The sequence below is a fragment of the Aspergillus ochraceoroseus genome (genome assembly GCF_002846915.1).
Source record: "Aspergillus ochraceoroseus IBT 24754 chromosome Unknown P175scaffold_4, whole genome shotgun sequence".
Lineage (NCBI taxonomy): Eukaryota > Fungi > Ascomycota > Eurotiomycetes > Eurotiales > Aspergillaceae > Aspergillus > Aspergillus ochraceoroseus.
In genome coordinates this window covers 1,755,562-1,772,124 of record NW_024468479.1, presented here as the reverse complement: position 1 = coordinate 1,772,124, position 16,563 = coordinate 1,755,562, and the positions used below count along the sequence as shown (strand labels likewise).

Here is a 16,563-nt window from a genome sequence, read left to right as displayed (position 1 = left end):
ACGCAAAAGACAGCATAAGAAAACGAAAGAAAGAAAGAAAGAAAGAAAACAAAACAAAACAAAACATTGTATATCTGGAAACCCTCAGCAACAATGAAAATAAACCAAGCCCCCTTCCCCAGGAAAACAAACAAAGCAGAAAAAAAAACAATACAAACAGAAGCAGCCCACAAGTACGCTGACTCCCCGTGTCGCCGGATTCTCCGTCCTTTTGATACACACACAAACATCATAAACGCAAACAAGAAGCATCCAGATGACGAGTACAGGAAATTGTAAAAATAGGTAAGTGCCGTAAGAAATGATAACTTGGTGGTGGGCAAGATCGAAAGCAAAGAAAGGCATATCGGAAAACATTAAAGGCATAACGAATCATACATCACAAGGGGGGTAATAATGCCATCAGGTGCTAGAAAAGATTACGCAATGTTCGTAGAGAAGCAACGTGGACCATGGAGAGAGAGGGGAGAGGAAGCAGCAGCAGAAGAAATGGAGTCCTGTTATTAAGCAACAGCCGCACTAGGTTCGGGATCGTGGTCAGCTGGACCGTGGATTTCGGCCTTTTCTTCCTGATCTGCTTCAGGCAAAGGCATAGAGTTCTCTCGGCCATTAACAACATCCAGGACCTCTAGCGCCTCGTTGGCATGTGTGTTCTGCATCGGTTCCAACTCCTGTTCTGGCTCCGGCTCCGGCTCCGGCTCAGCATCCTGGTTTGTCAAATCGGCAAACACATCGTCCAAGTTCTGCCGAGGACTGCTGCCAAAGGGACCGGGACTGTCAACATCGACCGCTGAAGGGCCGCTATTAGGGTTGCGGCCAAACCCGGGAGGGCTAAAAAGGGCCGTATCTAGACGATCGTGATGTGGAGAGGGAGAACGCGGCGGGAAGGAGGGCGAATGCGCTGAAACATGAGGTAAGAATGCAGAAGACCCGGGAGCAAAGGCAGGAGTTGAGTCACTAGCGGGGAGGGAATAGTTTGCAGAGAAGGGATAGGGTGCATTCGGTGCGTCATTCATCGGGGTCAATGTGGGCCCCGTGCGAGCGGACTCTCCATTCGAACCGTCGCCTGGTGTCGGAGGAGCTGGGTGGAGGATTGTAGGTCTGCTAGTTTGAGATTCAATTGACTTGCGCTTGGCCAAGTTCGGCTGCTTCGTGCGGAGGTGTGGAGGGAGATCTTCAGGACGATCCACGCCCAACTGCGCCATAATCTTCTGCTGTTTGGTTGGACGCGGCTTTCGCGTTGACAGAGACTGCTCCAGAATTGGGGGAGGTTCTGGGGCGACGGGCTGCCATTTGTGAATCTCTTGCCGGAAGAAATTTGTCTCATAGGCCAGCAGAACTTCGGCGCCTTCTATTTTCCGCAGGTAGAAGATCAAGGTGGGTACTTCTTCTGTGGTGGTGCAAGCGGCATTGGTAAAACTCTGCAGGAAATCCCGGAACGTAGTTGCCTGGTTGACGATGTTGTCGAGAGTTTGCTCTTCGTCGGGCTGGAAAGGGAGACCGGCGATTTCAGCCTGCCAGTCTAGAAGATCCTCCAGCTTCGGGCGAGCCGCATCTCGAGGGATCTTTTGACGCCAATCGCAGATTGGACATGTATACCTATCGTGTTCCTTGACCTTGCCTCGGGCGATCTTCAAGCATTTGCCATGGTACCTGATCAAGATCAGCGCACGGACGCATCCAATGCAATGGCGAGTAGAAGAGAGAGAAAGAGAAAAAAAAAAAGGGGGGGTTACCATTCACGACAGATTTCACACTCAATCATCATCCCAGCTTCCGAATGCCTGCAAATACAGAACACATCTCTCGCGCGTGACTGCCCGCTACCCCACATTGGGGCGACGTGGTTATTTTCGAGGAGATTGTCGGGGCTATTATCCCGAGACGCTGGTTCAACTGGAGGTCGGAAGCGATCTTCCAGGTCAAAACAATACGAATTTCTCTTCTCCACGTACTCCATATGCGATTTGAGAATATGCAACGGAGCATTGGCCTTCCCAAATAGCTTCTTTCCTTTCCTCATCCAGTCCTCGTGGCGTTTCTGTTCCCGCTCCAGGTCAATTGCACCGGTAGGCCGGCTATTTAATTCCTCCAGCGAATCCATCAGTTCCCGGATCTCCTTATACTTAGGGCGATTCCTAAAATCTGGGTCCTTGCTCCTCTCATATAGGCTTTGTATCCTCTTTTGCGCTTCGCGTTGTTTGGTCAATATGGCATCTACGGCTGCGAGTGTGTCTGCGGAGACGGGAAAGCGAGACGCCTGCGCGGATAAAGCCTCCAGCTGTTGATAGTGCACCGCCTCTACGGACATCAGCTCCTTGGCCTTTGCTTCCCATGCTTCACCATGACGGCATAGTTCCTTGAAAAAACGAAGATGATCGTTTGTGTCCGACAACCCCAACTGCTCACCCCCCTGAATCAGCGCCTGACAATCCTTGAGAGTCATGTACTGATCACGTTTGCGGCCCGCATCCTCATTCCACCTCATTTGTCGGAGAATGTGTTCCAAGCCCTCAACCTCGGGAATATCCACGTTGAAGTTCCGGGCGGACTCCACCAATTCTTCAACTTCCTGTACTGATCGGATATGGGGGTTCATGAGCGCAACGTTAACGTCCTGGCGGAATTTCTCGATTTCGCGGGTCTTCTCTTCCAGAGCCGCCATCTGTGGACAGTCGAATGACAGTTTATCAGCCTCTGCTAGAAGGGCGTAGATGTTTTCTACCCTGCGAACTTCACGGTCACGTTCTTCCAGCTGCGAGGCCTTAGAAGTAGCCTTGCGCCAAGCTTTCTCGTTTTTCCTCCGATTTTGCTGCTTTCGCGTAATGTAGTTGGTTGCTTCCTCAACCCATTTATCACAGCGCTGAACGAAAGCCGCAAGATCTTGGAGGCCAGGTAAATGGTATGGGATTTTCTCACCTTCATTAAGTAGGTTATGAAGGACCTTCAAGTTGGGATTCGGTTCATCTTCCAGAATTTTGTCGCGCTTCTCCCCCCACGCTTCCGGGATCCTGGCGCGCTCCTGGATTTTGAGGACCAAGTTCTTCAAGGCATCGTCGCCGATGCGGTAGCGTAATGTGTGATCGGGGCCCAGGAGTCTTTGCGAAAGGGGCACTCCACAGCAATCATAGGTATCCACATGTATCAGACAGAGCGTTTTTCCAGTTTTATGGCAATAGAATTGAGAGAGAAAACTGAAGGCCTTGCAATACTGGCATTGGTAGTCATCTTCTGGAAGATCTTTATCCTCAACCACAAACTTCAATTGGCAGTCGCCTGTGGCCGCAGGGTCTTCCGACAACAGGGCACAATGATGAGGTGTGACCTCTCGGTGTCGGGAAGCAAATGACGCACGTTCCGCTAACTCCCGGGCGCATGTCCGTTGGAGGGCTGGAGCTAACCATTTTGCTGTAGATATGGACGTATCTCGGGCCGCAGCATTGAACAGCAATTCATCATGTGAGAAACAAGGGTGCCTTCGAAAAGCTTGGAGACGTTCTACGCCCATGGCTCCCCATGGCTCCCAGTCCACCGGGGCGAAGTTGACAGCCTCGTTGAAGTTAAACCCGTGGTTGAACCCAGCATGGTACGCCTGGGGGAACGTAATGACAAATTGGCCGGCTCGCTGATCAAGAGCGTAAACATTAACCCCCGCTTTCCTCAGTTGATCTGGTGGCATCAGGGTCACCAGCTGGAATAGTAAATCCGGCTGACTCTCGAACAGTTCGGGGACGGCTTGTCGCATGGCTTCTTCAAACGCTTCTGCATCGGCCCCCGGGATACCGTACCAAGTTTTGGTAGCACCGAAATGCTGGTAATTGGCCGAGTAGGCATAATGGTCCTCGTTATGCCAACAAAAGGTGGAGAAGCACATTCCCACGTAAACCCATGGAACAGTCATGCCTGAGATATCGGATTTGATATGGCGAAACAGGGAGTCGCCGTAAAAGGGAAGGACATTAAGGTTCCAGGGATCCACCGAGTATGGGTCGAGCGGATTTCGTTCAATCGTGGGGAAGCCGCTGCCATGGGTGGTAGAATGAATGTCCGCTCCATATTCAACCTCAACAGTCTCGGTTAAGCTCTCAACTAGCCTCCAGAATTCGCGCTCAACGTCATCCTCGGACTCCCGTCGATGGGTGTTGAGAACAGGGTCGAAAGGCATTTTGGATGCGAAATAACTTTTCTTGAAAGTATTGGCCTTCTCCTGGAATTGTTTGAGCGAATAGACGCCACCTTCTTCGAATCCGAACTCTCCTGTCCCAACCAGGCATTTAGGGCAGTGCCAGTCGTACTCAGGGATATTCGTCAAGGGAGGATCGAGGCAGTATTTATGGTAGCCATGCTCACAGCTGTCACATAAGAGGATCGAGGGGCGATCTTCCGACTTGCCACAGGTCTCACATTTCTAGAGTGGGAAATTAGCGTGATACATAACCCCCAGCGACATAAGAGGGGGATAAAAAAGAGTAGAAAAAAAACTTACATCTCCAGTTTTCCGAACGTCCCCCTTCCTTCCACGCGGGGGAGTCGGTCGAAGAAGGCTCATGTGTGATCCCGCAATTGTGGGCAAGGGTGGATCTGGCAGGGGATGGGTTTAAGAATCGAGTGAACGCAAAGGGATGGGATGATGAACACGTACCTTTTCGCAGTCGTTTACTTCGTCGTCCATTGGCGTCCACTTCCCCATTCTCGGTCTGAGATCCGCTTTCGTGGCTAATTCCGCGCTTCATTGGTTGGCTACCATGGCCGTTTGACAGGGGGGTCGAGGTCTGCGGGTGCTCCGCAACGCTCTTGGGCGTAAGATGGTCATTTTCTGCTTCCCGTTTGACGGTTGGCCCGCTATTGACGGCGACAAAAGACGGTGATCGATTGACGGCAGTAAAGCCACCTGCATTCACCGGGGTGAAACTGGCTGCAACCGGGCGCGGAGGTGTTGGATCAACCGGCGGTGTGGACTTCTGATCAGGGGTTGCCTCGATCTCCCTGGGGGTGGTGTGGGGGCCGACAGCTGGAAGACCAAGGGATGCCTGGGGTGTGGCGGAAGGAGTATTACTCTCGAGGGGACTGGGCTTTTTGGGCATCGGCGAATGATTGGGCGATGGGGTGTAAGGGCCGCCATGTTCCAACTCGAGCTGTTGCTGCACGCCCGGCTTCGCCACCCGGAGGTACTCTTCGTACGGCTGGAGCCATCGCTGATAAGAATTCTTCAGCGAGGTGGAAAGCGACGACATGATCTTGCCACTGTAGCCGAGGTCGCGACCAATCTCAGCCCACTTTTTCATTTTACAGACTTGATCAAAGCCACCTCGGACCTCGACGGCCTTTTTCAGCTTGTAGAGATCTAGTGGGCGTTTATCGACGCTGGGGAAGCGATTCAAGTTGGTACCATGCTGCTTGTGATACTTGGCTAATTGGTCAAGGTAGTTCAAGTTTGCACGAGTTCCTGGGTCCCGGTCAGAACTGGGCTGCGGAGTTCCACCGGCAGCAAGCGTGGCTGAACGCGGGGGCATACCTCCTTCAACCGAGTTGAGCTCTTGTCGACGGGTTTTAAAATGAAATCGCTGGAGAAATAAGGATGAATTAGCTTCAGGACATGGGGAAAGAGTAGTAGCGGTGTTGTGGCGAGAACCCCTCCCCTCCCCCCAATAAAAAGAAAACAAAAACAAAAAGACGAACGACGAAAGAAGAAGAAGAAGAAGAAGAAGAAGAAGAAGAATTCCCATACCTCTGTATCAATGGCAAATGGCGGTTGCCAGTTTTCTGGCGGAATAATCCTGCAAATGCCATATTTCCTGCCTTCGGGCGCGATCTTGCGAATGTAGGCCTCGGGGTCCCTGAATTCCTCCTTGGTTGGGCGAAAGGTCGGGGCCTCCTGCAGACCATGGGGCCGGACTCGGTTTGTAGGTTCGCGGGGGGCATTCGGCTGGCCTCGTCGTTCGACGGTGGAGAGATCGAGGGGAGCGGATCGTCGAGCGCTCAAGGGAACATTGTGCGAGTGGGAAGGATGGGTGCTCGATGATCGAGTGGGCTGACAGTTTGCGGACGACTGGGTACCTATCGAGATCCCTCCCATTGCGGCCGGAGCCACCATGTCTGCAGCGAGATCACCAAATTGCGCGTGAATTATCGCGGATGGAAGAGGGTCAGGGTCCAATGCGAAAAGCACATGGAGGAAGGTCTAGAAACCCGATGAATGCAGAGAGACGTGATTACAAAAATCGGGGCCCCCAAAAAGGATGAAAGGATGATGATAATCGATGGAGAAAAGGAAGAGATAGATTAGGAGGTTAGAAGGGGAGGGGGGGGGAGAAAGTAGTGGATGTGAAGGTGGAAGGTGGAAGGTGGGAAGGTGGAGGAAAGAAAGGATGGATGGGATGGATAGAGAGAGAGAGAGAGAGAGAGATGAAGGTCGAGAGGGAAGTCCGAGATTGAGTCCCAGGAGGGTTAGTGTGGAGAATCTCGGAAGTCCAAGCAACAGTTGAGCGCCACACAGGTAGGATACTCAGATACTGTACTTAATTCTAATAGGTGATAATAATAACAAGAACAATCATTATGACCATTTCCGTCCCTAGTTTAGTCGTTAGTTGGGGACAATTGGAGGATTTGATAGGAGTAGGTACCTATAGTACTACTAGGTAGTAGTAGGAGGTACTTATCAAGGGAAGGTGGTATTCAATATGTACTGTATGGAAAGATTCCCCTGGCTGCAAACGGTGATTTACAGTCCGGGATCCAGGATACTGAGGAGAGACTATTTAATAATAGATTCATTGATTATGTATGAATTAAATTTGCATATAACCATTAATAGTAACCTCTTTTGCTTTGCTTGAATGTTGTTACATATAATATCCAGGTGGTATCATTCTGGTATATATTACACTCCTGTATTCTGAACACTGAATAGCTTCAATTTCTACATTCGGTATACATGACTCTAGTGGGCCCAGTACGAGAGTCAAATCATGTCTAAAGCGACTCCCGGGGTCTCTTTTAACTCACCTTGTGAGTTATTATCTTTTCCTTCTTTTCTTTTGTTTCTTTCTCTTCTTGCTGAACCCGGAAATTACTTCCGTATTGCTTCATCTTGAGATCACAGCTTATATTCAACTTACTCCGGTGTATAGAGTACCTGTGGCGTAGCACTGGTTTCCTTTCCGGGAATAGCGGTGGGTTTCCATTCGGAATTTTAGATGGTCGACATACCTAGGTATGTACAAACTACCTCTTCCTACATGTCAATACAATTCAATGTCATTCTGTGATTCAATCCAGTATAGATTGATTTTATTGATGCAGCAATGGACCCCAAACCAATCCCACCCTACTACTGCTGCTATCTGCTGCGCTCGACAGGGGGAGGATTCCAACGTCCCGCGCTCTACATCGGCTCAACCCCCGACCCGCCCCGGCGTCTTGCACAGCATAACGGGGTGTCCAAGGGTGGTGCCAAACGCACAGCCCGGGATGGAAGACGACCGTGGGAGATGGTTCTACTCGTGGAAGGGTTCGCTAGTCGGGTAGGAGCTCTGCAGTTCGAATGGGCCTGGCAACATCCGGCTGCGTCTCGCCACTTAGTACCAGACATGCAAGACCAGAATGAGGCGGTGGAGGATGACGACCAGAACAAGTCGAGGAAGAAGCCGAAGGAAGGAAGGAAACCGCCCGCTCGTCGGACCCGGTTGTCACTGCAGGCGCATTTGGAGGACCTGCATCTCCTGCTGCGGACGAGGTATTTCGCCGCTTGGCCGCTTACTGTGCGGTTTTTCGCCGCCGATGTCCACCGCGTGTGGAAAGGTTGGTGCGATCGTGTCGACGGGGTGGTGCCGCGTCATATTACCGTCGTCGGGGATGGGGATTGTGAAGAGGCGCCGCTGGGGCAGCAGGGTGCTGGGAAGTCCAAGGTTGGCGGGGTTAAGAATATCCAGACGGATTATGCCCATATCTACGGTTATTTGGAGAAAGGAATGGATCTAGCAGAGAATCTGGCAGGGTTACATTGCCATCTGTGCGAGATCCAGTTCAATCAGGAGGATCTGGTCACTGTGTGTCCACAGGCGAGCTGCAAATGTGTCACTCATTTGATATGTCTATCTACGAAATTTCTAGATCGAGCTAGCGACGAAGACCGGTTCGTGCCGCTAGAGGGGAACTGCCCAGCGTGTAATGAAACAGTGCCGTGGCAACTTCTGATGCAGGAGTTGAGCATTCGAACCCGAGGGAGAGTCATGTTCCAGGCTATGCGAAGGAAAGAAAAAAGAAAAGCTCAAAAGGGAACCAAGAAGGGGTCAAACATGCCGGAGGGAGTCCAATACTCAGCAGCGCCTGTGACTGATTCAGAGACTGTGCTTGATCTGTCTCAAGCCCACGCGCACGTTTCGGACGAGGACAACCTCTCCTTGGATGATAACTGGGCCGAGTTATTGAATTCTGAATCAGAACCGGAGACCAAGACGAACCCCCCGAGAGTCGAAATTGTTATAGAAGACAGTGATCTCGATGACGCGATCTCTTTGGGCTGAACCAATACATACCGCAGAGCTAGACGCTAGATTACAATCCAACCATCAGGAAATGGACGTGAGTTTCGCCAAAGGACTAGCGGGATCCAAGCATGCAATACACTCGGTCACAATCTTCTCGATATCGTCTGACACTTCTTGAAACGATCTTCCGGCATCAAGCATGCGAACCGTGCCTCCTCGCTGGAGGTCAAATATAGTTTGGAACAGCTCCCGCACACGGGTCTGCATAGCCTCGTTCTCATAACGCTCCGCACCAAATCCGCCACGCTTTGCTGCCTCTTCGGGAGATATGCGAAGGAAGAGACATAGATCCGGCCGGGGCAATCCGATTTCTGGAAGCCAGGCCCATTCAAGGGATAAAGAAGGATTGCCTTTGGCGGCCGAATACACTGCGCCGGAATACGAATATCGGTCGACAATCACATTGACCCCATTGGCGATATCTTGCTCAATGCTCCGGGCAGCCTCCCATCGATTTGCGGAGAAGAGAAGGTGAATGGAATGGTCATCCAACTGCGATTGGCCGCGTAAATAGCCATCGATCATCTTGCCAATGGACGTGGTTCGGTCTCGGACTGGTTAGTGAGAGAATTTAACCACCGAATACCACTCAGGAAATACCTGGAAACCTAATATATTTCACTGCATGACCGGATTCCTGTAAATAGTTGCGAAGGAGCTCGCACTGGCTGGATTTGCCAGCTCGATCCAGGCCTTCGACGACAATCAGAGCCCCGCGTCTCGCGCGTGTTTCTTTCGCGTTCATGCTGTAGACACAGGTATGATTCAACTATGGACGTCACTCTTTTCAAAACACACAAGCGTCTATTCCCCCCAAGTAGAACCAAATCGATAGGTTCAGTGCGGCGTAGCGGTGGATGGTCAAGAAAGGCCTGAGAACGCGGCGGCGGTGGCCCACTGGGGATAATTTCAATCACCCCAACCCACTTTCTTTTCTGCCACCACCTCTTCCTGAATCTCCACCCTCCTCCTCTTCCTCCTCCCGTTCCCCATCCAACCCTGCAGATCGTCATGGGCTCAGAGATCCTCTCCCAGTCGCCAGACGAGATGCTCAAATTCAGTCTTCTGCATCCTGGCGCTGCCTCGGTCCTAACCCCGCGCCTGGGGCAGTTGGCCGTTGCGGGCAGAAAGACCATCGCAACCCCGAACTATATCCCTCTGACTTCGCGGGGAGTCGTCTCTCATGTATCCCATGATGTGTTGCGCGATAGCACCTCGATTAGCAGCATGTTCATCGGTCTAGAAGATTGTATGTATTCCCTGTTTCCCTGGACGGTTACCGAGAATGAGAGAGACCACGCGACACTGACACTTTGATGCCCATTGGGGCTCAGCCTATCAGTCATAGAAAGACAACAACAACCCAAAAAGTACCGAATCCCGGTTCCAATCTACTCAGTCCCTACTGCGCCTCATGAGTCGGCTTTGCGCAAGTTTATTGGTGCTCCAGACGACCACTGCTTGATTTTGGGTCCCCGTCGCGAGCCCTCCATCGCTTGTCCCTCGAATAATACACCCAACTCCATCGCGATTCTCACGTCTGTCGGGTACAGACAACTCGAGGCGGCTCAATATGTTGAAGCCATTCAGAAGCTCAGCCCGGACATTGTGATCGGACTGGCAGATCTGGCGATGGCGGGTCAGGAGCCTGGAACCAAGAGACGGGTGAAAATGGTGGACCGCACACACGCATTCACCACGCATGCGACAGACCAACTTTACGGAATCAACGTGCCCGCAGCAGATCGGTCAAAGGCGGCATATTTCGCACCCATCCTCCCGCTAGAGAACACTCAGCAGCAAATTTACTTGGAGGACCTGGAGACCGACCTTCGCGGCGCAGTCTCGGGCCTCGCCCTCTACCAGTCTGACTCGCTGTCGATTGTGCCAGAATCTCTAGGCGCCCTGCCTCGTCTGCTCATCAGTGGACCGAATACACCCCACGACATTCTACGAGAGGTCGTCCTGGGGGCGGATCTTCTCACCATTCCCTTTTTAAGTACCGCTTCAGACTCTGGCATTGCCCTCGATTTTACCCTCCTGCCTCCGTCAGCCACAGATGGATCCAATCCGTCCTCTGCGACCCAGCCCCTTGCCATTGATCTCTGGTCGGCATCCTATACAACCGATACCTCCCCGCTCGCCGAGAAATGCGAATGCTATACCTGCCGCAACCATCACCGCGCATACCTCCATCACCTCCTAGCAGCCAAAGAAATGCTCGCTTGGACTCTTCTTCAAATCCACAATCACCACACCATGGATACCTTCTTTGCGCAGATCCGGGAATCCATCCAGCGCGGTACATTTGAGACCGATGTGGAAACTTTCCAACAGACCTATACTACAGAATTTCCCCAAGCCACTGGCCAAGGTCCAAGGTGAGTTTTTTTTTTTTTTTTTTTTTTTTTTCCCCATTGACATATTCCACTCCACCCTTCAACCCCTTTAACTTGCTTTTACGCACTCATCGCTAACACCTCTTTCTTCTTCTTCTTCTCTCCTTTCCAGACTCCGTGGTTACCAACTCCCAGCCGCAGGACCATACCAACCACGTCGATATCCCCCCGCATATGGGAAACTCGACCTGACAGCGGAAAAGTTCGCCGAGTCTCAGTCGTCTCTCGCAACTCCAGATACCGGCGCAGACGGATTAGAAGAGCATGGATTCGCTCAGAAGGAATAGATCCGCACGGTTTAAAGAACAGCAGAATCCGAGAGCATGAGAGCATGAGAGCATATAGATAGAGTATTCGGTGTTATGGAGCATGGGAGTTATATAGTAATATATTCTCAACGTATACAAACTCATCGGTTTATACTGTCTACTAGTAGCAGTAGCAGCAGCAGCAGCAGCAGTAGTAGTTGGAAATATCTACAATAGTCATATCCCGCGGAGTACGTGTGTACTCTCCTCTGTACTTATTTGTGCATATCATTTACAATAACTATGTCTGTATGTCTGTATGTATGTATGTATGTATATCCTCTGCCTAGGTACCTATCGTGATGCACTGGGTTGGGTTATATATTCTCACCAATACCCTAACTACTTAGTACTACTTGGTAACTATCTTTTGTTCGAACACGTACCTATCCTTCCTATCCTATCCTATCCTATCCTATCGAGATGGAAAGATATATAAATAGGTAGGTAGGTGGGTAGGTAGTACTGAAATCATAAAAATGGAATGAAAGAGAATATAAAATGAATTCTTATTCTCCTCCTCGTCCTTTACCTAGGTATGGTCTGCGTTAGTATCGACATGCCTAGGTAACTAACTATCTTTTGGGCCGACATCAACGGGGTAAACCAACCGCCACTAACAATTGGCCAGCACATTCCACATCCACTTCTTCTCATCTTGCTCCTCTTGCGAGCCAATCTCGGTACCCGCGCCAAAATCCTGTCCTACCACACAAACCAGCCAGACATCGTCCCTGGTCTTGTCAAGGAAGCGCTCGGTAGGTGAGTTACGCGGGTAGATCCGGCGCCACTCGTCCCAGATCCGGTATGCCTCGTCGCCCCAAGCCCGGAAGCTGACTTCCTCGATGATTGTCGGGGTGATGATCTCCTTGCCGCGGAAGACGCCCCAGGTCACGGCGTTGACGTTGGCGGGGTTCATTTCGATGGGGTCGGCTTCGGCGCTTTGCGCCGGCAGAGAGGTCTCGAATTCTCCCTTGGAGTTTGCGGCGAACCAGGCGAGTTTTTCGTGTCCGTGTTGTTTCAGAACGGGTTTGAGAACAGTTTGAAAGTCTTTCGTGGGACAGAAGAATTCGACAAAGGGCTTTTGGAACACGAATCCTTCGCCGGGAGGACCCCAGCCATAGATGGGGTCGTCGCTACGCACGCCGTTGACGGCCGGTTGAGAGGCTAGAGTCCACCAGCCTTTATTGTCGATGAGTTGGAGGAGTTCGGGCCGGATGGTTTCAGTCTCTGCATTTAGGCCGCTGCTGTTCTCTTCGGCGCCTCCCTCAGACCAGGGAACCATGTACAGATCTCCGGAGACGTGGCGGCGGAAGAGATTGCTGATGTCGTCGTAGGTCACTGGATAGCCCCAGATCCGGTGGGCCACTGCGGGAGCAACGTGTAGGGAGGGACCGTAGCCGTCGATTTCTCCGAACGCAGGAGAGCGGGCATCACCCCAACGGCCGTTGGGAAAGTCATCCCACGTGGCTTCTCGGCCTAGGGCGCCGAGACCTTCGGAGATCTGAAGGGTTGTGTTGCGGTCTGGTGGGAGTGCGGGCATTCCTGCACTAGCAGCGGGAGTTTCGTGTGTCACCGACCCCTTGGAGGAGGTCTCTGTGACCCTGTCTACGATGACGCGGTTGTGGGGGATGGAACCGACGGATGAGGCACGGCGCCGCCTGGCTAGTGTCGAGGCTTGGGATCCATCGACCGTCAGTGCCGATAGTTCCTCGCTGACATCAACTGCCTCGGAGTCTTCTGGGTAGTCCGGGATGAGGTTGCATCGTTCAATGATGAATGAGACCGTCTTCTCTAGATTAAGGGTGTAGAAATGGAAACCTCGCAACCCCGGGCAAACGAGCTTCCTGACACCGTCCACAATCTCCGCAATTATATCCACACCAATGCGCTTGACGGCGTCGTCGTCGTATCTGACCTCCTCCAGTTTCGCAAGAATCGGAGGCGGGATCTTAACGTGGCTGAGTTTGGTCACTCTCGTCAAAATCTTATGGCTGTGGATGGGCATCAGGCCTGGAATAATAGGGATGGTCTTGAAAGCACCGGATTCGTGGTTCCGTAGCATGGTTTCGAATCTTGTGTATGCATCGATGTCGTATGTCAACTGGGTCATGATAAAGTCGGCGCCCGCCTGCGTCTTCTCGACCAGCCACGGGAGGTCAACCTCGGGGTCCTGGACCTCCTGGAAGGAATCTGCAGGGTGACCCTCGGGGTAGGCGGCGACACCAACACAGAAGTAGTCGCCATATTTTTTGCGGATATAGCGAACCAGATCCACTGCGAAGGTAAAGTCCTTGTTGCTGTCATCCTCTCCATGCATGTTATACTCTTCACTCCGCGGGGGATCTCCGCGCAGCGCTAGGATATTCCTGATACCGAGCACTTTGGCTTCCTCCAGGGCCTGATCAACCAGAGCTCGACTCATATTCGTACAAGTCAGATGTAAACATGTCGTTAGCTGCAACTGGCGCTGGCAAATCTCCGCTAGTTCGAGCGACCTCGATGCGGTACTTCCTCCCGCACCCCAAGTGACGGTGACGAACAACGGGCGCAATGCCTGTGCCATTCGCTCCAGTCGGGCCTGGAGATTAGCAAAGCCCTATATATCGATTCCAATTGTTAGCTACCATCTCACGTCCAAATATTCGGGAAAGGGAGTTCATCAGGTGCGGGGAGGGATGTAACCCCACCATCTGAGTCTTCGGAGGGAAGAACTCGAGAGAGAAGTAATTTGCATCAGGCGGCAGAGCCGCGATCTTGTCTGTGATCTTCTCCATGGTTGCGAGCCCAATATTATCCTCTCTGGTAAAGGTATGGTGGGCGCGAGAAGGAAGATGTAAGAGAGAGTGATGGAACCGGAAGAGACAGCAGAGGGACTGGTGCGTTTTTATCGGAGTTTGGATGGCCCCTCCAGCCGGAAATGGGAGGAGACCAGTCAACCACCGCATATAACACGGCCAATTACCTGGATTTGGAGGTTATCTGGCAGCTATTCAAAAAACAAAAAACAAAACAAAAGACAGACCTCTCTTCACATCGTAGGTCACGTCTCCTTTATAGCTTCGATATACACTGCAGTTCTTGTTGTCCGGGATCGCCCGCCGCATGAGTGCATCTCCGGACAGAAATTCGAGGAGCCTCTCAAAGTGAAGACAAAAGATATATCAATATAATAGATGATCACGGCGAATAATAGGGAAAACAAGGGAAAAGATAAATGAACATTTTCCAACGATATTCCCAATCTTGCTGCAAACACAGCAAACACAGACTATACAAGACGATGAACTTCAGGTCTGCGGGTGAGAAAAGAGCATCAGACATCCTTAAAACTTCTCTTTTTTATCGTTTCGTTTGACATTGTAAATATATATAAACCCTTATTCTGCAGAGATTAGAGGGCCATCTGCAGCAAGGGAACAAAAAACAAATGTCTTCACAACAAAGAACACGAACATTCCTCCGCCTGTTTCGCGTCCCATTATCATCATCACCATCATCATGCCTCAAGTCCTCCCCCCGTCGGCACTTTACAACACCACCACCTCCCTCATCGACTGCTAAGAACCCTCAATCTCGTCTCCGTCAACTCAATGATCGCCTTCCGTCGTTCCTTCGCGCCTACACCACCCCCTTGCTCGGTGCGCCGGCCACTCACATTACCTCCTTCCTCCTCCTGCATGAAATAACTGCAATTGTCCCGCTCTTTGGACTCGTGGCGGCGTTTCACTACGGCAACTGGCTTCCAGATTTAACCGCTAAGAGCGCATTCAAAGATGGGACTGAGCGGGTTGGACGGTGGTTGCGGAAGAAGGGCTGGGTGGATGAGGTGGAGGCTGGGGAAGTTGTGACGGGCACGAACACAGACACGGACACAGAGAAGACAAAAGGAGTGCGTCTAGTACTAGAATTTGCGACGGCCTATGCAGTGACAAAGGCGCTTCTTCCGCTCCGGATTGCGACGAGTGTATGGGCGACCCCGTGGTTTGCCAGAGTCATCCTCGCGCCAATCGGCCGCGGAGCGAGGAGGCTATTGAAGAAATCGAACAATTGAGGCCTTTTCTCCCGGACAGAGAATTTCTACAATCAAATCTAGGATGAACTGGAACTATGATGGGAATGTTTTGATTTGTATAAATTCTATAACTCTGAAGGCAGATATCTGGTCATATCAGCCGCCTCCTATGGTGCCGGATTGCGGGCCTCTTTCGAAGCCCAAGGTCCCGCAGAGCGAATTTACTCCTTCTCGTAGATCCAGCTGAAAGCGTTGAGCTTCCAGTTCTGGACCTCCTCCTTGGTGAACCAGAGGGCAATCTCCTTCTGGGCGTTCTCGACGCTGTCGGAGCCGTGGCAGACGTTGCGGCCGACATCAATGGCGAAGTCACCACGGATGGTGCCAGGAGCAGAGTCAATGGGGTTGGTGGCACCGAGGATGGCTATTGAACAGTTCATTAGTGGCTAAATCGACTTTATATGGTGATTTTTTTTTTTCAGAGCGGCTTACTGCGGCCAGTCTTGACGACGTTGCGGCCCTCCCAGACCATGGCGACGATGGGGCCGCTCAGCATGTCTAGATGAGGAATTGTCATTAGCATCCATCCGATAATTTACTACAGGATAACCGATCAGGTGCAACTTACAGGAGACGAGACCGGGGAAGAAAGGCTTGGAGCTGAGGTCAGCGTAGTGCTGCTCAAGGTGAGCCTTGGAGGGAGAGCAGAGCTTCATGGCAGCGAGCTTGAAGCTAGGAAAACATTAGCGTTTGTTTGAATGGAATTGGGGGTCGGGAGGAAATCGTATACATACCCACGGCTCTCGAAGCGAGAGATGATGGGGCCAACGAGTCCACGCTGATGAAGGCGGTTAGTTGAGGATCTCAATTTCACAGCAGCAAGTCCAATTCGATTAATCAGGAAGGACCCTTGATGGTATTAAGATCATACCTGGACACCGTCGGGCTTGATGGCGATGAAGCTGCAATGGACGGTGGTTAGCTTGCCCAGCAAGGGACATGAGGGGCAGTTCTGGCGGAGGGGGGACAACAACACTGGTTACAAAGGAAGACATGACATTCCAAGAGAAAGAAGTAGAGGGGTTACTTACGTCTGCTCGGTAGAAGACATTTTGAGAGAAATTGAAGATGGAGAAGGACACGAAAGTCAGGAGAATAATACGCTTGAAGAGAAGAAGGGAAGAAGCGGAAGCTGGGTTGAGCTGAGCTGGCGAAATTCTCCCTCTTATTCTGCTTCCTAAACGCCGATGTGGGGCACGTTTTTTTGGAGGGGTGGCATGCCTGGCTGCCTG

The 16,563-nt window shown here is 51.5% G+C and overlaps 7 protein-coding genes across 7 annotated transcripts; 3 read left to right on the top strand and 4 right to left on the bottom strand.

Annotated features, from left to right (window-relative positions):
- Positions 1–503: 503 nt before the first annotated feature.
- On the bottom strand, positions 504–6,094 carry P175DRAFT_0493357 (putative PHD transcription factor (Rum1); the record flags this gene model as incomplete). The annotated part of the gene is made up of 5 exons (XM_040895958.1): positions 504–1,653; positions 1,737–4,408; positions 4,487–4,581; positions 4,643–5,639; positions 5,729–6,094. The coding sequence occupies 5 exons, from the start codon at positions 6,092–6,094 to the stop codon at positions 504–506; spliced, it is 5,280 nt and encodes a 1,759-aa protein (XP_040752445.1).
- Positions 6,095–7,298: 1,204 nt separating this feature from the next.
- On the top strand, positions 7,299–8,528 carry P175DRAFT_0438342 (structure-specific endonuclease subunit SLX1; the record flags this gene model as incomplete). The annotated part of the gene is made up of 2 exons (XM_040893907.1): positions 7,299–7,583; positions 7,632–8,528. Coding segments are annotated over 2 exons (1,182 nt in total), but the record flags the coding sequence as incomplete, so codon positions are not given.
- Positions 8,529–8,573: 45 nt separating this feature from the next.
- Positions 8,574–9,297, bottom strand: P175DRAFT_0532421 (bifunctional thymidylate/uridylate kinase; the record flags this gene model as incomplete). Its single annotated transcript, XM_040899964.1, has 2 exons — positions 8,574–9,100; positions 9,153–9,297. The coding sequence occupies 2 exons, from the start codon at positions 9,295–9,297 to the stop codon at positions 8,574–8,576; spliced, it is 672 nt and encodes a 223-aa protein (XP_040752443.1).
- A 266-nt stretch (positions 9,298–9,563) lies between these two features.
- Positions 9,564–11,238, top strand: P175DRAFT_0436937 (tRNA-ribosyltransferase family protein; the record flags this gene model as incomplete). Its single annotated transcript, XM_040893830.1, has 3 exons — positions 9,564–9,805; positions 9,887–10,933; positions 11,064–11,238. The coding sequence occupies 3 exons, from the start codon at positions 9,564–9,566 to the stop codon at positions 11,236–11,238; spliced, it is 1,464 nt and encodes a 487-aa protein (XP_040752442.1).
- A 271-nt stretch (positions 11,239–11,509) lies between these two features.
- Positions 11,510–14,139, bottom strand: P175DRAFT_0501677 (methylenetetrahydrofolate reductase (NAD(P)H) MET12). Its single transcript, XM_040897222.1, has 2 exons — positions 13,950–14,139; positions 11,510–13,858 (listed from the first exon to the last, which is right to left on the bottom strand). The coding sequence occupies exons 1-2, from the start codon at positions 14,034–14,036 to the stop codon at positions 11,876–11,878; spliced, it is 2,070 nt and encodes a 689-aa protein (XP_040752441.1). The 5' UTR covers positions 14,037–14,139; the 3' UTR covers positions 11,510–11,875.
- A 73-nt stretch (positions 14,140–14,212) lies between these two features.
- On the top strand, positions 14,213–15,367 carry P175DRAFT_0501676 (uncharacterized protein). Its single transcript, XM_040897221.1, has one exon. The coding sequence runs from the start codon at positions 14,690–14,692 to the stop codon at positions 15,311–15,313; it is 624 nt and encodes a 207-aa protein (XP_040752440.1). The 5' UTR covers positions 14,213–14,689; the 3' UTR covers positions 15,314–15,367.
- On the bottom strand, positions 15,364–16,382 carry P175DRAFT_0516640 (uncharacterized protein; the record flags this gene model as incomplete). Its single annotated transcript, XM_040898920.1, has 6 exons — positions 15,364–15,695; positions 15,764–15,829; positions 15,900–16,003; positions 16,066–16,109; positions 16,203–16,233; positions 16,363–16,382. The coding sequence occupies 6 exons, from the start codon at positions 16,380–16,382 to the stop codon at positions 15,496–15,498; spliced, it is 465 nt and encodes a 154-aa protein (XP_040752439.1). The 3' UTR covers positions 15,364–15,495.
- Positions 16,383–16,563: the final 181 nt, after the last annotated feature.